This window comes from Rattus norvegicus, chromosome 3 (genome assembly GCF_036323735.1).
Source record: "Rattus norvegicus strain BN/NHsdMcwi chromosome 3, GRCr8, whole genome shotgun sequence".
Lineage (NCBI taxonomy): Eukaryota > Metazoa > Chordata > Mammalia > Rodentia > Muridae > Rattus > Rattus norvegicus.
This window is the reverse complement of record NC_086021.1, coordinates 134,579,665-134,598,079: the sequence shown is the minus strand read 5'-3', so window position 1 is coordinate 134,598,079 and position 18,415 is coordinate 134,579,665. Positions and strand designations below refer to the sequence as shown.

General features: G+C 41.3%; 1 protein-coding gene across 3 annotated transcripts in view; it reads left to right on the top strand.

Moving 5' to 3' along the window:
* The first annotated feature begins 9,966 nt into the window (after positions 1 to 9,966).
* Positions 9,967 to 18,415, top strand: part of Trpm7 (transient receptor potential cation channel, subfamily M, member 7) — an 88,497-nt gene continuing 80,048 nt past the window's right edge. For 2 of the 3 annotated variants that reach the window (XR_010064692.1, XM_039105837.2), the window contains exons 1-2: positions 10,084 to 10,220; positions 11,939 to 12,057. Coding sequence is in view for 2 of the 3 variants with exons in the window: in XM_039105837.2 (XP_038961765.1) it covers positions 12,007 to 12,057 (51 nt within the window). In the remaining variant the exon portion in view is untranslated. Of the gene's footprint in view, positions 10,221 to 11,938; positions 12,058 to 18,415 lie in introns of all 3 variants that reach the window. The other variant, NM_053705.2, reaches the window with a different exon arrangement.

The window sequence follows — 18,415 nt, the reverse complement described above, 5'->3', positions numbered from 1 at the left end:
TCAATACTTATGAAGTACCAGACTCTGTGCTGTAATGGGAATTCCTGGAGAGAAGCTGTCTGCAAAGGCTGACTGATTAGAACGTCATGGATGTGAAGAGAGTGGAAGTTGCAGGGCCAGAGCCTAATTACAAGTTATCTCAAAGCTATCTTTAGCCCCCAAGTGCCATTCCTCACCCACTTCTGCTTGGACATAACAGCCTGAGACCTTACATCCTGTGACTAGCAGATAAAAGCTTTAGGAATGCATTAACTTAATAAAACCCTACTTCACCAACCAGAGGGCCAAGAATGCTCTCCGGTAGTGTCTAAAGCTTGCAGGGGGTTTTCTCTTTTTCCCATTGTGACAACCCACCTACACGATGTGCCCAGTGATGTATTTGAAAAGTGTTTTGATTTATGACTTTCTTTGTTTCTGTTAGTATAAAAAAATTCATGAAACTGATTCCATGTGAGAACATGGATTTTGAGGTCAACTGAATCTGTGTTCCTGACCTCCTTCTTCTAAGCTCCAGAATCAACCGTCTTCTATCTGCTTTGAGATGACAGCTGGTCTTTTTCTTTTCTTTTTCATCAACAGCATCAAGGTACTGGCATTAAAGATTAATTCAAAACATTCCAAGTGTTTATAATTGACATTTATTAAGTTTTCTGTTTGTGACAGGGTAATGCTTTTGAAATAGCATTTCAAAATCCGCAAGTCTTTCCAAAGTAGTGCAACTGGTTTAATCACCCTCTGTATAAAAGATTCTGTGCTGACTGCCAAACACTCGGAACTATCAAACTTCGAGGAATGGAGATGTTACATTAATTAGACATTCCACACACTGGCTTTCTTTCTGTTTGATTTGATTTGATTTGAATTACTTAGTGTCAGCATTATTTTTATTTCATTTTTTGCCTGTAAGGGTGTTGGGTCCCCTGCTTTTACTAGCATTGAAAGCAAACCTTCAAAAGCGGACTAGATAGCTCAGTGAATATAGTGCTTGCCGATTGAGCTTGAGGACCCCAAGTTTAGACACCACTTCAGGACAACAGGCAAGAGCATTCACCTCAGTTTGCAGCTGTAAAAGCTTCAGGGTAAGCAAGCCTTTCAGCTCAGCGGAGATCATTCAAAGAGTTTGTGTCTTCGCCATTAAATTAAGATCATCTTGCATTCCACTTGCAATTTGGGCGCTAATTCTATGAAGCCAAAATTTATCATCAGGAGGCACTTCTGGCCAGAAGCCTCCTCTCTGCCCTGAAGTCCTTTCTTCCTATAGTTCACCCGAGTCCACTCATTACCACACATCGGGTGTTAGAGAAGCCCTCCTGAAGTCTCAAGGCCACCGTCAGTTCAGCTCCTTGGGAGTGGGGAAAGCTTGCATCTTCTCATTCATTTTCTTTTCAGAGCCGCCTTCTGACTCACAGGAAGAGAGAACACTCCCACTATTGTAGCACAGAATTTAACTCACTGCACATCATTATTTCAAGTTATTTCGCTTTTATATGAAATTCACTTTTGCTCATCCATCTACCCTCAATTTTCTTTCAGTTTAGTAATTTTTCTGTATCTCCAAAAGCTAATTTATCCTGCACTTCAATAGCTACATTTTGACAAATTGTTTTATATATACCTTGCAAATAAACAGACCTTCTTGCATATTTTTTAAAAAGAAAGTAAACCCCTACATCATCAAGACTTGGGGAGCATATTTTTAAATATTTTCAGGATGTTTTAAAACCTGGCTAGTGAGAGACATTTGTAATCACAAATTGTAATACTTTTAACTTACTGGTTTCTAAAAATGAATTTTCTGAACTGAAGTTTAAGCTTGATGGCAGAGCACATACCCAAGCGTGTATAAAGTTAACCCACAGCACCAAAAATAAATATTAATTTAGTTAAATTTCAAACCTAGAATTAAGCCCATTATTCACTACTTTAAAAAGAAAAACTTTTTTTTCATAAGCAGACATTATTTTAGCAGTAAATCTGGAACTCTTGCTTAAGCAAGGACACTAGAAATTGTATCCAAAACCGACCATTTCCTACACCGTCAAATATACAACGGTCCTCTTCACACTGTCCTACACTGGTCGGTGAGCAGATTGAGTTCTTATTTGTGTCGCCGTAAGGTAACTCGGGCTTCTTTTGAGGCTGTGGCATCTCGGGTGGAGGGAGTGAAGGAAACCGTTTCCCTTGGATGGGCTGCTGTAGTACAGCATACCAGTCACGGTTAGTCTGCTCTGACCACGTCCTCTGGTCAGCGCAGTGCTCCTCCCTCCCATACAACTTTAAAGTGAAACCCGTGGAGGAACTGATCACCACTGCCTTTCTCTTTATTCAGCACAGACACTCTGGGTTCCCCAGGGGGAGAAACAATTGCAGAAGGGACTCTGGTCTGTATGTGGCCACAAATGTCACAGCCAGCTGCTCTGCCTTTGTACATTCCTGTGAGATTTCAGAATCACAGACTTCTACAATGCCTCAACAGTAGATTCAAAGCTGGCAATGCCATCATGGAATATACCTCTGTTGTCTACAGAAGAGTGATGCCCTTGAGAAAGAGTTTATGCCTTCTTTCCTGTACATCTTGGGAGCTGCATCAAATTGTTGGCATGTTCTGAAGAAGTTTGAATCGGAACTTTATTAGCGTTCATAGGCAACATCGGGAAAGAATTCAGCCCTGGCAGAAGCAGCCAAATGCAGCAATGTGCAATAGAGATAGCTGTTCTTCCTGAGCCTGTTGCTTTGAAAATGTCAGAAGCTACACTTACACAGATTAGCCAGTGAACTGGATTGGTCTCTTAGCTAAACCACAAACACCATTCTGTTTCAGTGCAACTGAGAGTCCATTAAATATGCCCTTTAGGAGGGCCACCTATGGGTGGCATTTAGCCAAATCTAAAGGAATGACGTCAGGGTAAAGCAGCTTAAAACTTAAAACTCACCAACTCAATGGGCAGTGGTGGTGCAGACCTTTAAACTAACACTAGAGGCAGAGAGGCAGAGGCAGAGGCAGAGGCAGAGGCAGAGAGGCAGAGGCAGAGGCAGAGGCAGAGGCAGAGGCAGAGGCAGAGGCAGAGGCAGAGGCAGAGGCAGAGGCAGAGGCAGAGGCAGAGGCAGAGGCAGAGGCAGAGGCAGAGGCAGAGGCAGAGGCAGAGGCAGAGGCAGAGGCAGAGGCAGAGGCAGAGGCTGGTGGATCTCTTCTTGAGTGTGGGTCCAGCCTGGTCTACAGAGTGAGTTTCAGGATAGCCAACAACAACTTGCTACACAACAAAACCCTCACTTTAAAAACCACTACCTACCACCACTGCCACCAAGAAAGCACCAAAGTCGCATCATGCATAAGACTCTGTTGAGCCAAATTCATGACTATGTCTTCCACAATATCGGCTATCAGGTTGCAGGAGCAAGGGCCTGTGGCTTGAGTCAGGGCAGGTGAGGCCATCGTGTGCCAGCTACAGATGTGGGTGGAAGGGGCTTGCTGGTGCCAAGTAGCCACCAAGACAAGAAAACCTCTCCCTAAGATGATCAACACCCAACTTCTCCCTCAAAAAGGTTTGAATTTCCAGAGATTTAATGTCCCCTTGACCCTCTATTTCATGTCTTTTCCCTGATGAAACTTTCTAATATTTAAAATGGTTGTTGTGGGCCTATTTGTATAGCTATTTCCTGAGATTAAGACCTTTTATCATCAGGGAAAGCTCATTGCGATATGGAATGTTAAAAAGGAGGCAAAAGAAGAGGATACTCTGACCTGAGGTGAAAGGTTTCAGTAAGTTCCTGAAGATGACCACTAGGCCACTTTCTCCCCTAGCAGCTATAACCTGCGAGGGCTGCTGAGAGATATTTTTAGACAAGCTGGGTTGAGACAAACTCAAACCACTTGAGCTATTTGAAGGAGACAGCCTTCCTCATGTTAAGCTGCCTTGAATGACTGACATTTTGGAGACTGAAATTTATTGTTGTTGTTGTGACTCTGGGACTCAAAGTCATAGTTTCTGTGGAAGCTCAAATAGATAGGCTGGTGTAGCAGGTGTAGCGGCTCATGGATTGATTCACTTTGCCCTGTAGGATCACAGAGTTGCATGTTATGTCCATGTAGCATCTCACATGTCATCTTCCTCTATTTAGGAACAGCCTCTTGTTTCAATTTGACATGGTGCTCTACATGCCAGAATTGGGGGACAAGATTATTAATTGAATTACATATTATGAAAGTGTTTTTATTTTCATGTATATGTGTGGTTATCTGTCTCTCTGTGTGTATGTGTCCTCAGGGGACAGAGAGCATGTTAAGATAGATACCTTGGGGCTGGAGAGATGGCTCAGCCGTTAAAGGCTAGGCTCACAACCAAAAATATAAGATAGATACCTTGGAGCTGGAGTTACTGACAGTTGTGAGCCCTGACGTGCTTACTGAGGCCTGAATTCTGGTTCCCTGGGAAATCAGTACTTAAGGTTTGTTTGCTTTTAAACAAATGCCTATATGTCATTAAGTGCTGAGCTGGGATACACTGGTGAAGATGGCTAAGGTGAAGATCCTCCTTCAATGAATGTTTACTGGACAACGACAAATAAGTCGGTAATTAGAGTTGGAGAAATGCTCACAGCTAAGAGCACATACGGTTCTTTTTTTTTTTTTTTAAGATTTATTCATTTATTATATATAAGTACACTGTAGCTGTCTTCAGATACACCAGAAGAGGGCATCGGATCTCTTTACAGATGGTTGTGAGCCACCATGTGGTTGCTGGGAATTGAACTCATGACCTCTGGAAGAGCAGTCGGGTGCTCTTAACCGCTGAGCCATTTCTCCAGCCCCCACACACGGTTCTTCTAGAGGACTATCCACAGCCAACATGTCAGGGGGCTTACAGCTGAAACTACAGCTCCATGAGGATCCAATGCCTGTGGCTTCTACAGACAAGTGTACCCATTTGCAATACAATCAAAAATAAAATCTCTTTTTAAAAAAGGTGAGTTTTAAATAGGAAATATACACTATGCAATGGGAACATTCTAGAAAAGGCTCCTAAATCAAACTGCATGTGTGGTGAGAAGAGAGCTACATATTCTCAAAATAAGAAGCTTGTAAGTTATGGTAATAATGGACACTTCATAGAAAAGTAGACATATAAAAGACAAGACTGAAGTGAAAAATTTTAAGGTATGTAGGCTTTTGTATGTATGTATGTATGTATGTATGTATGAATGATTGAAGCAAGGTCCCACTATAAAGTTCTGACTGGCCTCAAACTCACAGAGATCCCCCTGCTTCTGCCTCCCAAGTTCTGGGATTACACCCAGTCAAACTTGTTTATGAGAACAGCAGAGCCACTGAAGGATTTCCAGTGTAGGAGCGATTTAAAGGGCACTTCTTACTGCTTCATTCAGATATTCTCTTGTCTGGAATGCCTTTCTCAGTATATTTCCACAAGACTCAGTTGTAATTCAACTGCCTTGAAGATTTCCAAATGTCTCCCAGTTGTAATTAAATTCTATCATGGAATAATGACCTAGTGATGCCACAATCTTATCAGTTAGATATTGCTACATAAATTATCCAAGAAAATTAGAGGCTTGAAAAAAACAATTCCCTGGGGTCAGGATGTTGAGAATGGCTTAGCTGACTTCTTCTTGAAGAGTTTTGGAGTTAATGAGAATGCCAACGCCTTCCACAATGGCTTGGCTATATGGCTGGCAAGTAGGCTATTGGCAGGGCCTTAGTTCTTTGCTATGTGTACTTTTTGAAAGGCTGCTCAGCTTCTCTGATTGAGTGATCTGAAAGAACAAGATGGAAGCCAGAGTGTCCTTTGTGATCAAGCCTCAGAAGACACACACTGTCATTTCTACAGTACCCCCATTGAGAGCTTGAGGTCAGCCCTCCTCGGTGTGAGACTGTTAACCATAGGGTAAGATGGGGAAGGAGAGAAACAGGGAGGTTACGCACTATCCAGGCGGTTAATACTGTGTTGGTGACGTTTGCCTTCACTGTGGGTTCATCTTACATTTCACTTGCACTACTCACACTTGCAAGAGCCCATTCCAGGGAACCAAAAGTCTGTGCCTCCCTCAATGACATCAGGACCTCCCGCAGGACGTCATCTTCAGCATGATTATTATGATTATTGGAGTACAGGAAGATACAGGGCGGGTTGGGAGACGGCTCATCTGTAAAATTCTTCTTATTCTTGTTAGTGTGCATGTGTGTGAGGATTCTCTTTGCACCTTGACAATGGTCCAGGGATGGAACTCAGACCCCTTAGCTTGTGCAGCAACACCTTTACCCACTAAACTATTTTGCCAACTTCTGAAAAGCTTCTTGAATTAAATTTCTTTATTTTTAATTTTTTTAATTATTTTTATTTTATGTGTATGAGTGTTGTGATGGCCATTCTTGGTTGTCAACTTGACTATGTCTGAAATGAACTACAATCCAGAAATGGAGGACATACCTGTGAGAAATTTTCACCTTGGTTTGAAGAGGGTGAATCCATTTCCAGTCTCGATCTTTGAGGTGGGAAGACATTTGGTCCTTTTGTTTGTTTGCTTGTTTGGTTTTTTTTGTTTTTGTTTTGTTTTTTGGGTTTTTTTTTTCCCCAGACGGGGTTTCTCTCTGTAGCTGTCCTGAGCTCTGTAGACCAGGCTGGCTTCAAACTCAAGAGATCACCTGCCTCTGCCTCCCAAGTGCTGGGATTAAATGCCCAGCTCATTGGTCTAGACAGAAGCTTTTAATTCAGATCTTGAGGTGGGAAGACTCATACCTTTAATCTAAATCTTTTTTTTTCAGAGCTGGGGACTGAACCCAGGGCCTTGCGCTTGCTAGGCAAGAATCTAAATCTTAATGCAGAAAGACATACCTTTAATATGGGCCCTACCTTCTGCTAGATGTCTATATAGAAGAAACTTTTCCTTTTTTTCTTTTTTTTTTCCTTTTTTCTTTTTTTCGGAGCTGGGGACCGAGCCCAGGGCCTTGCGCTTACTAGACAAGCGCTCTACCACTGAGCTAAATTCCCAACCCGAAACTTTTCCTTTTTTTTTTTTTTTTTTTTAAGATTTATTCATTTATTATATATAAGTACACTGTAGCTGTCTTCAGACACACCAGAAGAGGGCATCAGATCCCATTACAGATGGTTGTGAGCCACCATGTGGTTGCTGGGAATTGAACTCAGGACCTCAGGAAGAGCAGTCGGGTGCTCTTAACCGCTGAGCCATCTCTCCAGCCCGAAACTTTTCCTTTTTAACCAGAGTTTTAAACTTCACAAGAAATAAACTAATTTCATTTTGTTATATTTTGATTTTCTTGTTTGTCCTATCTCCTAGATTATAAAGAGAGAAAAGTCACAAAATGTATAGACTCAATTGAAATTGAAAAGACAAATATAGTTATTGAATGATTGCATGTTAATCAAGATCCACTGGAAATCTATTATATATATATATATGTTTTTTTTTTTAATTTTTTTTGAGACATGCTCTCACTATGTAGTTTTGGCTGGCCTGGAACTTGCTATGTAGACCAGATTGGCCTTGAACTCACAGAGGTAAGCATGCCTCAACCTCCCTAGTGCTAGGATTAAGGACATGTACCACCATGGCCAGCAATTAAAACACTTAAAAACACTGTTCCTCCTAGGCCTACAAGATGGGGAGTGCCTGCAGATGGTTTATATACACCACAAAACTTGTTAGAGATACAGTGGTTGGATGAATTTTGTTGAAGAGGCCTGCCTCAGTGAACTGTGGGTTATATTGCTTGGTAGATAATGACTATTAAGCATGGAAGAAGCTAGACCAAACCAAATTAAGCACACATTGTACAAAACTTCAGATAGTACAGCCAAAGTACATTTGTAGACACAAAGCAGGCTAGTGCAGTTGTCCCACCTTATACATGGGTTCTATGTGGACTCAATCAACTAAAGAAGGAAAGTATTTGGAAATAAAATTATATCTATACTGAACATTTTATTAATTGCTAAAGAAATACACGTTTGCATTTTGTTGGTTATTGCATGTATTAATTTATTTTTTGAAGAGGTTTTATTTTTGCTGTAATTTAGGCTAAGAAAACACAAATGTATGCACAACTGGGATTAGAGAGGACAGTGGAGGCCTATCATTTTAATGGAATTCAGGAGGAATAAGCCAGGAATGCTTCGTGATAAACTTTGTGATTAAATGCAGGGCTGTGACTCTCTCTCTCTCTCTCTCTCTCTCTCTCTCTAAAGATTTAATTATTTATTTTATATATGTGAGTACACTGTTGCTGTCTTCCGACACACCAGAAGAAGGCATCAGATCCCCATTACAGATGGTTGTGAGCCATCATGTGGTTGCTGGGAACTGAACTCAGGGCCTCTGGAAGAGCAGTCAATGCTCTAAACCACTGAGCCATCTCTCCAGCCCAATTTAATGTATTCTTGAAGATATATATTATGGGTATGGGGAGTCTTGGAACCGATTCCCTACAGAGATCTAGAGACACTTGCAGTGTGAATGTTGGTTCTCAACCTGTAGGCTGCATATCAGATATCCTGCATTTCAGATATCTACATTATGATTCATAACAGTGGCAAAATTACAGTTATGAAGTAGCAATAAAAAGAATTTTATGGTTGGGGGAGGGTCACCATAATATAAGGAACTGTGTTAAAGCCACACAGTGTTGGTAAGGTTGAGAACCACTGAGTTAGAGCGATGAGATCTGTACACACAGGAAGAGTTTAGCAAGGGTGCCAGAAATCTGGGACTATTGAATATGTTCATTGCCTTGATTGGAGTAGTGATTTCATGTTGAAGTTTATCAAATTGTACACTTAAATGTGTCAATTATTCATCAGTGAAGCTGGTAGGGTTTTTATTGGGGGAGGGGTGTCTAATTGAGACAGTGTCTCACTAGGTATCTCTGGCAGACCTGGAAGTTGGCTTCTAACTCACAGAGATTTGCCTGCCCCTGCCTTCTAGAATTACAGGCGTTTGCCTGCCCCTCCCTTCTAGAATTACAGGCGTTTGCCATCTTGATTTTTTTTTTTTTAGACCAGTAGTGGTACATGCCTGTAATCCCAGCACTCGGAAAGTTAAGGCAGGAAGATTACAGTAAATTTGAGATTAGTCAGAGTAAAAAGAGCAAAGATAGAGGCAGAACGGAGCTTCAGGCAGTGGAGCCTTTACATTTGTAAGAGCGAAAAGATGATGTGTCAAAAGCAGATTTGGTTTTGTGTTTTTAAGACGGTGTTGTCATTCTAACCCTCACTAGTCTCGAATTTACTGCAATCCTCCTGCCTCAGCCTTTTGAGTGCTGGGATTACAGGCATGTGCCAACTACTCCAGGTCAAAACAAAAAACAAAAACAAAACAAAACAAAACAAAAAAACCAAAATCCAAAATCCTTTCAGGATGGCGAAAGCTGGCAATCCCAGAACTGTGGGATTAAAAGCAAATTCCATAGTTCAAGGTCATTTTAGGTCAGGAGCCTGAGCCACAAGGGACTCAAAAAACACTAATTGTCTGACATTCCAGTTCCAGATGATCTAGGGCGGTCTTCCGAGGACACTGCACACATATGTTACACAGACATACATGAGGCAAAACACACATACACATAAAATAAGCCACTTATAATAGCAGCGATAATAACAGACTGCACCCTTGATGGGAAAGGATAACGTGTGGGAAAGCTATCGCTAATAACCAACATAGACCGATGCGATAGCAAAAGAAACAAGACAATCGTGTCTGGCCGCGGGAGTTACTTTTTGGCGAACCCGGGGATCCGGTCATTAAAGCGGAACAAGTTCTCACAGACGGAGGCAGGGGAAGCTGAAGCCAGCAACACCAGGGAAAACCGCAGCTCTGCGCTTCCCGGCCGGCGGCTGGGCGGGGATTAGGGGTAGGCCGCAGTAAACGCGCCCTTCACGTGACACGCCCTCCGCGCGACGCACTCGACGCCCCCGTCACGTGGCTGCCGCGGCCCCGTCTCCGGCGGAGGCGGGCGCGGGCGCGTCCCTGTGGCCAGTCACCCGGCGGAGCTGGTCGCACAATTATGAAAGACTCGACTTCTGCTGCTAGCGCTGGAGCTGAGTTAGTTCTGAGAAGGTTTCCCGGGGCTGTCCTTGTTCGGTGGCCCGTGCCACCGCCTCCGGAGACGCTTTCCGATAGATGGCTGCAGGCCGCGGAGGAGGAGGAGGAGCCGCTGCCCTTCCGGAGTCCGCCCCTTGAGGAGAATGGTACGGAGCCGGGCCTGGCGCGGGCGGGCCTCGCGGGAGCCTGTGCGCCGCTCCGGGGAGCTCTGTGGCCCTCTGGGCGCCTCCGCTCGTAGCGGAGCCGCGGAGTTGACACGGAAAGGGAGGGAGGGCTGAGGTGTTACGGAAAGGAGAAGGGAGCGGGTTCCGAGCTGTGACTTATTGGCTGTGCCGCAGACTCTCTACAGGTACATTTTCTATTATTATTACTTTTTAATAGAACGGGAGTGATTTTGACGGTGTAGACTGCGTTGTGGTTCGGGCTTTTCTTTAGCAAGGGACAGGGAAGGGACAATTCCTGGGAGGCTGAGACTGCGTTGCCAGGTCTGCGTCGAACTACCTCATCTGTTGTCCCAGACAGTTTGAAGCCAATGTGCAGACTGGAGGGAGTCGGTGTGTTGCAGCGTTGGCTAGAGCTTTTGTTGTTAAGGCCAGGAACCGGATTTGGAGATTTCTTACAAAGAAAGCCATTTAGATCTAGGATCTGAGCAGGAAAGGCATTCCTGCTCAGTAGTTTAACTTGATAGGCTTTATGCAAACTGGTGTTCCTTTGCCGAAGTCTGACAGGTTTAGTTTTCTTCTTTTTCTTTATTTTTGAGACAAGGTCTTGCTTGTAACCCTGGCTGGCCTGGAACTCGCTGTGTATACCAGGTTGGCTCTAAACAGAGATCCGCTTACTTCTGCCTCCCAGAATTAAAGACGTGCGCCACCACGTCCGGCTAGGTTTAGAAGTGTCTTTAAAAAGTACATGTGAAAGTAATGCATTTCTCACTTTGGTTTGAGAAGTCATTGAAGACTACTTTTACTTGAGACTGGGTTACATGTAGCCCAGGCTGGCCTCAAATCCAGAGGCCCTCATTGAGTTCCTTATCCTCTTGCCTCCATCTTCTGAGCTCTGGAATTACAGGTGTCTGTCACCTCGCTTTTCCTATTTCTTGAAAGGAAAGTTCAAATCCCTCTACCTCTGCTAAATCATTTCATTTAAATACTTACGGCTTTGATTTAAAGGACTCTACTGGAGGGTGAGTTGAATCCAAGTGCCTTGCAAGTCGTTAAGTACTGACTATTCAGTGGTATATCTAGTTTTTCATTTTAGATGGTAAACAGCATACATTTGTTTAAAATGTTTTCATTAACCCCCCCAACCCCCAAAATAGCTTTAGTTTTGTAAGTAATTCATATATGGCACATAGTTTGAACTTAGTATCGTTTGGACATGCATAAACTTGTTGATTCTGTAAGAAGAACAGTCTCACTTTAAAATTTAAAATTAAGAATCTTAATTTTATTTTTTTACCCTGCTTAATTCCTAACTAATAGTGAGTTGAGTGATTAACATTACACTATGCATTTGAGTTATAGTAAAATCTTAGGAGAGCTTAAAATAGTGTGTGTGTGTGTGTGTGTGTGTGTGTGTGTGTGTGTGTGTGTTTCTTTTCCTCCTCCTTCCTCATTGTCATCTTTTTTTTTCCCCTCCAAGACCAGGCTAGCTTCTAAATAAGAGATCTGCCTCCTGAGTGCTGGGATTAAATGCTTGCACCACCATGCTTGACTAAAAAGTGGGTTTTTTATTCAATAATTCAATTCAGTTTCCTCACCTTTTGGGTCATCTGTCCAAAAAAAAAAAAAAAATCACTTGGGAATAATGGGTCTATACTATATAATTCTTATTATAAATTGTTATTTTCATGAGTCTGTTACAGGCCATGGAGCTGGTTCCTTGGGTAAAGGTGGAAAAGAAAGGGATTAAGATGCCAAAAATCAAAGAATTATGCCAGCCATGGTAGTGCACACTTTTAATCCCAGCACCAGGGAGGCAGAGGTAAGCAGATCTGAGTTTAGTCCTGCCTTGAAAAATCAAAATAAATAAATAGGTAACTTTTGTGGACTAGTATTTCTAGTGTTGTTTATAACCAACTGTTAAATGAAACCATGTTGTAATTTGATCATTGCCTAAAATGTGCAGGTATGATGGTTGAAGGCATTACTTAAAATATAAACTGAAAAAATGCTTATTCCTGGGTGCATAGTTTACTGGCAGATTGATTGTGTACAGAGTATGTGTAATGCTTTGGTTCAATCTCTAACATTGGAGATGGGTAAGTAAAAGTTTTGAAGTGGTCTATCCAAGTTAGCACTTGGAAAACTGAATAGAATGCTCTAGTCAGAGGTTTTGTGACACAGTACCCTTATATTTTTGTCCAGTATTTGAACACTAGATTATATACTTCCGTGTTGAAAAAAAAGAAAAAAGATTGACCAGTGGACTTGTTACTAGCATTACCTGTAGTTCTTAATTCAATCACACAATACTTTTGGGTCATAGCCGTTAATGATGTTTGCCATTGATAATTATTCAGCCTTGGTTCCCTTTCTTTTTAGGAAACTTTCAACATTGAATATGCTGCACATGTGTTTTGTGTTTTGTTTTCTCTTTTGAAAGTATGTTTTAAGTTTGATATCTGGAAATAAACTTAAGGGTAGTTGAGATTAGCTTGGAATATAAACATGAAGATTTGAGCTCCTCATTTATGTGAGTATATCAAAATTTAGATGAATGTCATTTTTTCTTTTAATTTATTAGTGCAGGTACCTACAAAGGCCAGAGCTAGAGTCCCCTGAAGTTGGAGTTACAGGCAGTTGTGATCTGTCTGATTGGGAATCAGTTTCTAATCCTCTGTAAGAATAGTGTGTGCTCTTTACTGCTGAGCCATCCCTCCAGTACCAGGTGTCACTTTTTTTTTTTTTTTTAAATGGGGTATCACTAAGTAACTGTGTAGCTTGGAACTTGCTGTATAGATCAGATTGGCCTTGAACGCATAGATATTCATCTGCTGCCTCCTGATTGCTGGGACTAAAAGGGTGTACCACCAAGCCTGGTTCAGTGTGTCACCTTTAAATGGTATTTTACAACTATTAAACTAATTCCAATGGTTCGTGTATACAAATGAATTGGAGAATTGAGCCTTTCAGTTTATTTTTAAAAGTTAAAAAGATAATCTAATTTGAAGTAGATAAGTACTTTCAGAGATTTATTGACTCTGATTTGGTTCAGTTTGGATTTAGAAAATGGTTCTCCATCTATACATCATGTTTTTGGGTAGTATGCTCAGTTCTCTGAAGATTTAGATTTGTATTTTGCCTTGTTTTTCAAGACAGGGATTCTTTGTGTAGTCTTGGCTGTCCTGGAATTAGCTCTGTAGATCTGGCTGCTTCTGCCTCCCAAATGGTGGGATTAAAAGTGTGTTGCCACCACCTCCCAGCTTTAGAATTTTTAGAACCTACTAAGTCTTGCTCTGTGAAGGTGAGAAGTTCTTCTGGTAGACTTGGCCCTTACTGAATCATCTTTATCTTATCTCTTTTATTTGGCTATATTGCCTAGGCTGATTTCCTAAGGGCCTAAGGGATGGATCCTCATGTCTCCACCTTCTGGATAACTGTAACTAGTTGTACACTGCTCCATCTGATTTAATATATCATAGCCTGTTATCATTAACTTCTAAAGGTAAATGGTCCTTTCTTTCTCTTTGACGTCAGGAGCTGTGTCAGGATTAAAGTCTGTGAATTACTTTTTGTCTCTCCTACCGTTATTTAAACACACTAAAACCTTAAGTATCTCAACTATCTAAATTCCAGACTGCCAGAAACCTCAACCTTTTTCTTTACTTATGGAAAGAAAAAAGACTCCCAAGTCAATCCATATCAATAATATAGCAACCTTGACAGAATTTACTTATTGTAGATATACAAAGTGAAAGTTAGCAGTTACCCACTTTCTCCTGACAGTTTTGTAGTGTGCCAAAAGCGATAGAAGAAAAGGTAGCCAAGAAGCTGTTACCATGAGGAGGAGATTGGAAAAGGTTTTTTCAATTAGAGTGCTTCACCTTATCTTTTAGTGTGTGAATCGAGTCTTTGGAATCTTTAAGAATATAAATTTACTGTAACAGACACAGGATATTCTTGAATCTAATATGTTTTAAACAAAATTTGATAGATTAGCTAGTAGATATTAACATTTAGATCTGACTATTCTAAATGTTTTACATATGCCAATTACATACTGTTCACTCAAAAAATTATGAAGTAAACACTTTATTAGTTGCACAATCACTGATTAAAAGTTAAGCCTGGTGGTGGTGACAGCAGCTATACAAGCAAGCCTTTAATCCCACTACTCAGGAGGCAGAGGCAGAGGCAGAGGCAGAGGCAGAGGAGAGGCAGAGAGGCAGAGGCAGAGAGGCAGAGGCAGAGAGGCAGAGGCAGAGAGGCAGAGGCAGAGAGGCAGAGGCAGAGGCAGAGGCAGAGGCAGAGAGGCAGAGGCAGAGGCAGAGGCACAGGAGGAGGCAGAGGAGGCAGAGGCAGAGGCAGAGGCAGTGGCAGTGGCAGTGGCAGTGGAGGTGGAATCAAGGTTCTAGGCCAGCCTAGTGTAGACAGTTCAAGGACAGCCAGAGAGCTATGCCAAGAAACCCTGCATCCTGAAGTTACTAATTGTTAGGTAGATGTTGACCTGCCAAACCAGATGCCTGGAAGTGGAGCTTGTTATTTAAGGAGATGTGTACTTGTGAGCTCTCAGGTGAAAGGTGTTAATGTTATAAGGTTTTATTTTGTTTGTTTGTTTGTTTAAGTAAAATTGGAAGCTGGAGAGAAGTCTCAGTAGTTCAAGAGCACTTTGCTCTTTGAGATGATCAGAGTATGGTTCTTAGCATCTCTATTGGGAGGCTCACAACCAGCTGTAACTTCAGCTCCAGGGGACCTAACCCCCTCTTGGTATCGGAGAGCATCAATACCTGGCACACACTCACAGACATACACAGAATAAATCTTTGTTTTTAAAAAGTAAAATTGCTTAAAATTGGTAAAAATGATTTTTTCATTAGTATACTATATTTTCTTCCAGTGACATGAAACCTAGTAGAATTTCCTTTATTACTAAGTTTCTTACATATAGACAACTCCAGATGCAACTCCATTTTATGTACTTTACTTTGACAGAGTATATGAGGGAGGGTTCTTAGGAGATTGGAAAAGTTATCTACTAAACCAAATACATTTCTTTGAGAGGAAATTCTGTATTAAGGAAATTCCAAAAACATATATGTATTAATAAAAAACTGTCAAAATACTCAGACAATGGTGTTAATAGCATTTGCTCACCGAGTAAAACCTGGGCTTTCTAGTAGATAATGCCCTAGTATTTCTTTAGGTACCCCTTTTTCAGATTAATTTTTGTTATATATCCAAATATTATCATTAGCTATTGGTGGATGGGTCCATTTATTTGATGTATCTGCTGCATTGTTAGGAAAACAGCTACTTTATTAAGAGAATCTACCTCGAAGCATCTGCTTTGAGTGAGATATGTCTCTCGTAGTCTTGGGTATTTGAACACTTGCTTCACATTTGATGATGCTGTTTGGGGAGGATTAGGTATGCTTTGCTGGAAAAAGTATATTATTAAGGATGGGCATTGAGATGAAGAAGCCTAGCCTATTTCCAGTTCTTTCTCTGCTTCATATTTATAGTGAAGGATGTGAGCTCATGGCCATTTTCCTGCCATGATGGACTCCTATCCCTCTGGAATTCTAAGCCCCAATAAATTCTGTTTTATCGCAGCAACAGGAAAGTAACTAATATATGCAATATGAACTATTAACAGTAAGCTGTCTCTCTAGCCCAGCGGTTCTCTAGGTTTCAGCCTCTTTGACTATCTCCAAAAATACTTACATTATGTACGATTCATAGTAGTAGCAAAATTAGTTATAAAGTAGTAACAAAAAATAATCTTATGGGCTGGAGAGATGGCTCAGCACTGATTGCTCTTCCAAAGGTACTAAGTTCAAATCCCAGCAACCACATGGTGGCTCACAACCATCTGTAATGGGGATTCAATGCCCTCTTCTGGTGTGTCTGAAGACAGCTGCAGTGTACTCATATACATAAAATAAATACATAAATCTTTTTAAAAAATCTTATGTTTGGGGGGATCACCACAAATGAGGAAACAATATTAAAGTGTAGCAGCATTAGAAAGGTTGAGAATCACTACTTTGTGGGGGTTTTTTGTTTGTTTGTTTGTTTGTTTATTTTGGTTTTGTTATTAGAGATAATGATTTCTCTATGTGACCCTGGCTGTCCTGGCACTCATACTGTAGACCCAGCTGGCCTCGACTCAGAGCCACCTGCCTCTGCCTCTAAGTGCTGAGATTAAAGGCATGTGCCACCACTGCCTGACCCCCTTATAGTTTTTAATATTCTTAAAGTAAGTGTGTGTGTTTGTGTGTGTGTGTGTGTGTGTGTGTGTGTGTGTGTGAGAGAGAGAGAGAGAGAGAGAGACAGAGAGACAGAGAGACAGAGAGACAGAGAGACAGAGACCCCTCTTAACCTCCCCACCAATATGCTCCAGGACTGCTTGGATTTACTTTGAGCAACACTGTAGGAATGGAACTGTGACATTTTTTTTTTTTTGACCTAACTAAAATACCTAAAAGCCAAGAGGTGACCTACCTAGTTCCTGATGCCCATCCCAATGTTTCATTCTGGACCTACTGATTGTAACTCTTGAGGAGCCTGCCTCATTTACTGACTCATCTCAAAGCTTTTTTGTTCCTTTTCAGTCTCAGACCTTGTTTGTTGCCCCAGAGCCAACATGGTGCCAGAAGGGGCACCCTTATGTTTTCAGCAACTTTACTTCCCACTGCTTGGGATGTGGGAACTGTAAGACTGGAATTGTGATGATGGATTAGCAAACAAAACCTTTAGTTAATTAGATGCCCACCCATCCTAGTAAAAATGGGATTTTTTACTACCCATTGTCACAAAAATGAATGATTTTCAGTACCTGATAGCTATAAGTAATGCTGATTTCACTTCTAGCTAGCAGTTTTAAGGGTGCTTGTTCAATTTTTTTTTTGTTACTAAATTTTGTTTTATGGTAACTAAATATTTCACAAATAACACATTTGAATGTATTCATTGTAGTTAGGGTTTTATTAATGGAAAGCATGTGGATTCTAGATAGTGAAAAACAGGTGTTTAGAACAGTGGTTACCAGGAGTAAAGACCCTTTCCTACCTGGTCTTCATAAAACAAGTGGAAGAAAGACGCTCAAGAAGAGCAAGGTAGGTGCTATGTGGAGGGTCACAGGCTCTGTGTGGCTAGCACTTTCTGGGCTTTTCCTCAGCTCACTAGCCCATTTCATTTCTCAGGAGTGCTTTCCCTTTCTGAAACTGTTTGTTAGTTTTGGTCCAATTAAATTGTTTCTTTGTTGGTCCAGTTAAATTGGAGCTCTCTGTGTAGCTCAGTCTCCCAGTCTTCCTGCCTCCATCTAAGCGCTGGGATTATAGGCAGCACCACTACTTCCAGATAGTTTTTAGTAGTCAGTTGCAGATCAGTAAAGACATGGTTTTCCTACTGAGGGCCAAAGACAGGATTAGATCTGTCTGCTCTATGGTTGATCTAAGATCCAGCGAGGAACAGTTGATGCAGACTTGTTGATAATCCCAGACCATTTTAAAAATTTTTATTTGATTTTTATTATTTTATGTATATACCTATTTCGCCTGCATGTATGTGTACTATGTGTGAGCAGTGATAGTTGAGGATAGAAAAGGGCATCAGACTCACTAGAATTGGAGTTACAGGTTGCTGTGAGCCACAGTATAAAAATGCTGGGTATTGAACTTGGGTTCTCTGGAAGAAGCATCCAGTGCTAGTAACCAATGAGCCATCTATCCAGCACAATCTGGATTTTTAAAGTTTTTATCTTTACTTTAGTCCAAGAAGATTCCTTGGTAAATATAGTAGTTATTTTTCTGTTGCGACATAGGGAGGCAGGGGGTTTGGGTTAGAGGGATAGAGCCTATCATGATGGAGAAGACCTGACAGCAGGAGCAAGAGGCCTACCTGCCAGTCAGGAAGCAGAGACATCAAATTTTATCTGTACATAGAAAGCAAAGAAAGCACAAGAAGTTGGGCCAACAAACTATAAAAACTACAGATATTTTGCATCCAAAACCAATATAAACTTTAAGGTTTTTTATAATTCGTAACTCTATAGTTCATGGTTATGTGGTGGTTTGAATATGTTTGGCTCATGAGAAGTTGGCACTGTTAGGAGGTGTGGCCTTGTTGGAGGAAGTGTGTCGCTTTATAGTCAGACTTTGAGGTTTCTTGGTGCTCAA